Source organism: Corylus avellana, chromosome ca7 (genome assembly GCF_901000735.1).
Source record: "Corylus avellana chromosome ca7, CavTom2PMs-1.0".
Classification (NCBI taxonomy): domain Eukaryota; kingdom Viridiplantae; phylum Streptophyta; class Magnoliopsida; order Fagales; family Betulaceae; genus Corylus; species Corylus avellana.
Window position 1 is genome coordinate 24,596,655 of NC_081547.1, and position 7,287 is coordinate 24,603,941.

The 7,287-nt window shown below is 36.9% G+C and overlaps 1 protein-coding gene across 1 annotated transcript; it reads left to right on the forward strand.

Moving 5' to 3' along the window:
• Positions 1 to 2,253: 2,253 nt before the first annotated feature.
• Positions 2,254 to 4,289, forward strand: LOC132188640 (UDP-glucuronate 4-epimerase 3). The gene is made up of 2 exons (XM_059603155.1): positions 2,254 to 3,896; positions 3,993 to 4,289. The coding sequence occupies exon 1, from the start codon at positions 2,560 to 2,562 to the stop codon at positions 3,874 to 3,876; it is 1,317 nt and encodes a 438-aa protein (XP_059459138.1). The 5' UTR covers positions 2,254 to 2,559; the 3' UTR covers positions 3,877 to 3,896; positions 3,993 to 4,289.
• The last annotated feature ends 2,998 nt before the right edge of the window (positions 4,290 to 7,287 follow it).

The window sequence follows — 7,287 nt, forward strand, 5'->3', positions numbered from 1 at the left end:
ATCCTAGTAGGAAAAGTAAACATAATTTTAATTAGGAAAAGTAAATATACTCCTAGTAGGGAAAGGATTAAAAGTAAACTATTTATTCTTGGGGGTGGGGACACACATGTCCTACATCAGGCAGGGTCCATAACGATTTAAAAACAAGCAAAATTATCTCCACTAAGAGAGAACTTAACTTTCTTTCAGGAGAAAGAAAACAAGGGAAATCATTACTGAGAAAATGGCAATGGATTTTTCTCTATTCCATCAATCTTTATGGGTGAACTCTCATAAACACCTCTTTATGAAAAAAAGGGTAAGTTTAGCCCTAACCAAAAACTATACAGCTGCTTATGCTTTAATGGCGCCCCCATTGTGGGTCTATTATTTTATGAGGCTAAACGTGAGTGTAATATTCCTTCTTCATTATCCAAATATGTGCAGATTTATAAAATCATTTATCCAAGTCAAGCTTACATGAACTCACATGGGGACGGTGGGAGTTGGGATGAATTTATTTTCTTTAAAAAAAAAAAAAAAAAAAACGTTTGACAATCATTTCTCTTTTTTCTTTTTCTTATATATATATATTCTTCATATTAACAAATAACTTTCTTCACTGTTTTATAACAAAAAAAATTCAAAATTTATTTCACCTCTATGTCACCTCAACCCATTCTTTTTTTCTTTTTCTCATCTCAAAAAGAGTAATCTATCCTATAGAATACTTGCAGGATATTACACCATTTATTACAAGTCTATAAGTTTTTTACAAACTAACGTGACATTTCAGTACTACTTACAATGTCATCCACTAAAATATAAACTGTCACATGACACTTATTACGTTTACAAACTGACATGACAGTCTACGTAACACTTACCATGTCAGCTATTAAAATCTGAATTGTCACATTATTGTCCATGTAACGCTTGTTTTCATAAATATATAAACTATCACATAAACTCTAAAGAGAATTGAAACAAAAGTTGTAACATTAGCCTAAGGGCCTAAGAGGACTACAAAGTTTCTAGAACTCAAAACAAACCAATCAAAGAGGAAGGAAGCCATCATCCTTCCGTTGAATGGGTTGAATTGGACATGGTCAATGGAGCAACTTATTCATGATTCATCCATTGACTCATATAAGCCTCTACATATGAGGTGGTATTCCTTTGACTCATCACATATATTTGTCTATTGGATTAGTGGTGCACATTAATACAATGATGAGTAAATAGTAGGGAATGTGGGGGCACAAATGGGTATTATTTTCTTCAACATCACTCTTCTTTCATAAGAAGAAAACTTTCTTTGTGCTTTTGATCCTAGGATATAATTTATCTCTACACGCACCTACCCACATGGTGCTTTGCTTCCTTTTGCTTCCATCTCAAGTTTGTCTTCCACTTTTAAGTATCTCACTAAGTGTCAATCCTAAAGCAATAAGCCCCACCTCTCTCTCTCTACACACACAATCAACAAAATATTAAGAGATAAGAAAAAAAAAATTCAAATTTTTAGTTTTGATTATTAATTCAAATGAGTTTATTTGTTAAGTTATTATCCAATTAATCAACACTATGTCACATTAGAGTAACTTGTCTGACACATTATTCATGTGGACAATACGAGGGATATAAATGAGATTTTAAACACGCAAGATGGATTGTTTAGGCATAAATCGAAAAATATTTACATTAGTAACTGCAAAAACCCTTATTTTAGTTATGAATAGCTGCAGAAATACTATATTAAGGTGGAGTTTTCACATACTCTAATCATAATCATCAGAAATCTAAATTGACTGAACCAAAATGAAAGCCCCAAATTCCCACCAGTCTCTCACACCTTCCAATGGTGGGAAAGCAGTAAACCCCATTCATAAATTCATAAATAAATAGCCTCAAAATCTCATCCATACCATTTCCTAAGGCTACGAATCTCAGCACCACCACCCACAACTCACTTCACAAATCCCAAACTATAAACAACTCCCATGCAAGATTTCCTTGAATAAAGGGGGGAATATGAATTTGAAGGCCCCAATTTCAAAGCCTCCCAACCAATCAAACAAAGAACATGTAGACATAAACAAAGATTTTACTCTCCCACTTGCTTTTTTTTTTCTTCACCTAACTGAAAAGGTTTTGATTTTCTTTTTCTTTTTTCTTTTTGAGTCAAATTGAAGATCCTTAATTACTTTTTTTAGCTTATCTTGATAGTTTGCTTAACCAAAATCAAAGTTTGCATTTTTTTTCAACGGAACTATAAAAGCTTAAAAGAAAGCCCAGCACAAGCACAAGCATCAGCACCAACAACAACAACAACCCGTGCCTCCAAGAAACCAGAAAGATTCCCCCATAAACAAAAGAAGAGGCTTAAAGGAACACCAACAGCAAGCAAGCGAAAACCCCTCTTTTTCCCCTTCTCACTTTCTTTATCTTCCAACACCACCACTACCACGAGAAATCTTCCTTGAACCCTAACCCAAATCCCAAAATCCCCAAAACCCACCAAAACAGAAATTTGGGTTCTCTTCCAAATCCTACATTTTCCCACATTTTCCCGAGAAAATGTCACAGCTGAAGCCAATGTCTCACCTCGACAACATTCCCTCAACTCCAGGAAAATTCAAGATGGACAAATCCCCATACATTCACAGACTCCGCTTACATTCCTCTCTCGCCAAGCTCACCTTCTGGTCCGTTGTCTTCCTGGGCTTGATCTTCCTCTTCTTCTTCCGATCCCCTTCTTCTTCGCCCCAACAGTCCGATCCTTCTCGCCGCTCGCTCCGCACCTACAACTGGGGCGGACCCGCCTGGGAAAAACGGGTCCGCTCTTCCGCCCGGGTCCGTTCCCGCAACGGCGTCTCGGTGCTCGTCACTGGCGCCGCCGGCTTCGTCGGAACCCATGTATCCACGGCTCTCAAGCGCCGCGGGGACGGCGTACTCGGACTCGACAATTTCAACGACTACTACGATCCCTCCTTGAAGCGAGCTCGCCAAGCGCTTTTGGAGCGCACAGGCGTGTTCATTGTCGAGGGAGACATCAACGATTCCACGCTGCTGAGGAAGCTCTTCGAGGTCGTGGCGTTTACCCATGTGATGCACTTGGCTGCTCAGGCTGGAGTGAGGTATGCCATGGAAAATCCTGCCTCTTACGTGCATAGTAACATTGCTGGTCTTGTTAGTCTCTTAGAAGTTTGTAAATCCGCGAACCCACAGCCTGCAATCGTGTGGGCATCATCTAGTTCGGTCTATGGACTTAATACTAAGGTACCCTTTTCGGAGAGAGACCGGACTGACCAGCCTGCTAGCCTATATGCGGCTACTAAGAAGGCTGGTGAAGAAATTGCACATACTTACAATCATATATACGGTCTGTCGCTTACTGGGTTGAGGTTTTTCACGGTGTATGGTCCTTGGGGGAGACCCGATATGGCGTATTTCTTTTTCACGAAGGATATATTGAAAGGGAAGTCGATTCCGATCTTTGAAGCGTCTAATCATGGCACAGTTGCTAGGGACTTTACCTACATTGATGACATTGTGAAGGGGTGCTTGGCGGCATTGGATACAGCAGAGAAGAGCACCGGAAGTGGTGGGAAGAAGACCAGGCCGGCTCAATTGCGGGTTTTCAATTTGGGGAATACTTCACCTGTGCCTGTTTCGGATCTTGTTAGCATTTTGGAGAGGCTTTTGAAGGTGAAGGCCAAGAGACGTATCATGAAGTTGCCTCGAAATGGGGATGTTCAATTTACTCATGCAAATATCAGCTTGGCTCAGAGGGAGCTTGGGTATAAGCCTACAACAGATCTGCATACGGGTTTGAAGAAGTTTGTGCGGTGGTATCTCAATTACTATGCTGGTGGGAAGAAGGCCGCCGGCTGACAAATTCTTTCGATTGTGTGGTAGGATCCTTTGGATTCTGTTCATTATGATTCTTATGATTGTTTTTAACATTTCTATGTTCGATGCACGATTATCTTCTTTTCGTATATCTTAAGGTTGCCATATAACGAGGAACCTTGCGTCCTGCATTGAAGAAGTTTTGTGGTTGGTGGACATTGTTTTGTTGGGCACCTTCTAAGCTGTATCAAAGAAAACCAGAACCATCTTTTTCGTTCTCTGGAAATGTAATTGTTGTAGTTTCGGCCTTGTAGAATTCACGACTGATAGAGCATATGCTGATTGGTGGACATGTATCATTGTTATGCAAGTTAATAAAAAATCACACGATTAGTTTGGTCTTTCTGTTTGGTTATTTAATGAATTACCTTTGACTTTAATGTAATGCATAATTTATTTGTCATAAGAAGGCTTCTTGTATTAATGATGTCCACAAGATTAGCTGCATATTCTTATGGCTAATATTTTGACCTTGTCTATTTTTTGCTGCATAATTTTACCTTTTGAAACCAGCCCATTTTTGACATGTAGACTTAACTGCAGATGTCCACAACACATAACTTGTGCTTTGCTTTTCTAAGTAAATAGCAGATGCCCGAGCTTACCAGCAAATCATGTGTAAATAATGACAATGTTATGTAGATGCATACATAGATATAAATTTGATAAAAGGCTCTCAATTTATATCTTCTGGCAGAGTATTTTTTGTTTTTGAATCTCTGCATAATTGATTGTATAATTTGAAGAACTCATATATTAGAGATGAAGTTCTTTTTAAGCTGCGTTTAGAATTGAGTGCGAACAGTATTCTATGTATGGCTACAGTTGGAGTTATCCCTTTCTCCCAAGTTTAGGCGCTGTAGAGCAACAAGTAGAGATGGCTGAATTTCAGCTTCAGCACTTCTTGCAGATTTTTCTTTTTTGAAAGTTTAGTCCATGCTGTATTTGGTGCTTTTACCCCATTCCTGACAATAGGAACTCTAAGTTTGGTGCTCTTTCTGTATAATTCCTATTTCTCCATTTGATAAGCATTGACTTCATGTTTGGAATATTTGAGAGTTTCTTCCTTGAGCAATGCATTTAAAGCTCAAACTCTTTTATCTTGGTCATTTTGAGCATCAATTCAGACTGATGGTGGTGTGAGATATGCTGCTCTTTATCTAATTGATGCCTTTTAAGTCAATCTTGATGCACTTTGCCGTGCACTTTCTCTTTTGATACTTATCCCTATTTATTTATGGTCATGCCTCCAATTTTGGAAGACCTGAAAACCATAGCATCATTGTCATACCTGCCTGTGCCTGCAGTTATAATAATGTATGAGACTGTTTTGAAAAACTTTTGTATCCTTGGAAATTACATGAAACTTCCGGGTAACACTATAGTAGTCAAAATTTGGTATGCAGGTCTCGGCAAAGACAATATCTTGTAGGATTTGCCCAGTTGCCAAAATAGTTAAGCTCCTTTGTTTGCATAAGATAGGTGTGTGTGTATATATATATATATGCCCCTTAGTTTGCCAAACTTTGTTCTGTTTGTCACTAAATGTTTCTATCAACATAGAGATTCTTGGAAGTACTTTGATGTAATGATCTCTAGAAATTCAAAAGAATATCACACAGTTGATTTGAAGGTGGACATAAGTTTGAGAATATGCATGAAAAGCATGTTCTTAGTTTGTTTGTTTGTTTTTTTTTTTTTTTTAATATATATATAAATTCATCTCATAGTCGATGAAGATTCTTAGCAGTTCTTTAGGTGGAATATCTTGAGGTTTCGTATATTTCCTTTTGGTTAGCCATTGAACATATTCCTTTCTGTGTTTTTAGCGGTGCTTTGAATTTGAATTGTTTGTTAATATTTGTGTTTTGAAAAGAGAAAACAAAACACAAAAATACAAAAAACTTTAAAAAAAAATGAAGAAAATTAATAGGTGATATGGCTACTGTATTTATGCTGTGATTTGTTCTTGCTTGTCATATTTGCCACTTTGTCATTGCTTATGCCAATTGCCACATGCCTTCAATTTGGGCTTTACAGGTCTATGTTCCCCATTACCGGCCATAAATTGATAAAAGCTGCGAGTTCTGAATTATGCTTACACATGGGCATGGCTGCCTGTCGGAATCATATATATATATAATATATAATATATATATAGGATTGTGTTGCTTCAATTTCGGTGGTCAATGTCCTTTTGCCTGATGACGTCAACGTCATATGGCAACGTCTCGTAAAAAGTTGCATCTGTTACCAAATTTCAATTTACCATTTATTGCAGCCTTCAAACAAAACAAAGTCTAGATCTAGATCAGGCTCAGTTTATTTAATAAATAAGCCAAGTTTAAACATTAAATTTGGAAAAGACTATTCATAATTTGTATGGATCTTAATCCAATTTTGTTCCATCAACCCTCCTTTTGTACAAAAAGCAAATCCAATGTATAATTACTTATAATGATACATATTAACATATAGTACTTACATATGAGTACATTTACATATATATTATTAATATATGTTGTACATTATACTTATGCACTATACATTATAATATATTATTTACATAATGAGTATGCACTTCGTAAGTATATTAATTATATAACACTACTACTATTGGTATGTTAGCACCATAAAACCATATGCATTTAAATTTGATAAATTTTTATGCATATATATGTATTTTCATATTAAATTAATTTACTAAATGCTATAATTTTTTCTAAACATTCATATTGGATTATTTGCCTTTGATCCAACGCACCACAAAAAATTGATAAATGTGTGATATGTCACTAAAATTTTTTTTGGACCATAGACGTCAACACTTGCTATTGCCAAATGGCCCAAATATATACCACTTCCACCATGCCACTCTCCTGGTTTCCACACTTGCCACCACTTTCTTTTTTTTCCTCCAATACTTCTTCCACTTTTCACCAGAAAAAAGAAAGAGACGATGATGAAGATAAAAGAAGAAACTGGAAACAAGCAGGCAATTCCTTGATTCCACCAGATTCCCTTTCATGATCACCCTCAGAATTATAAAAGGACACTGATCTCATTTCCCACCCTAAGTATCTCTGATTTTCTCTTCCTTGGCCAAATCATTGGTCCTCCCTCATCTTCCATCCTCCTTCTGAGGGAGACAACCTGTGCTGATGCAAAGAAATTGACTACTTTCTATGTTTCTACAGTAGTTTAGGTCTCTCAGAAAGCAAGTGAACTTGGCCCCCCAACTTCCGATTAATCACCAATATGAAATAAACAAATAATATGACATGCATAGCTTTCAATAATAAACCTCAACCTGCTATTAATCTAAACTCCCTGTTATTACCAATAATATGACACGCACCATGGGCGTCTTTGCCAATAATAAGACTCATTGCA

Bases quoted from the DNA above. Each gene is read 5' to 3' on its own strand.
- LOC132188640 (XM_059603155.1), top strand. From the start codon at position 2,560: ATGTCACAGCTGAAGCCAATGTCTCACCTCGACAACATTCCCTCAACT.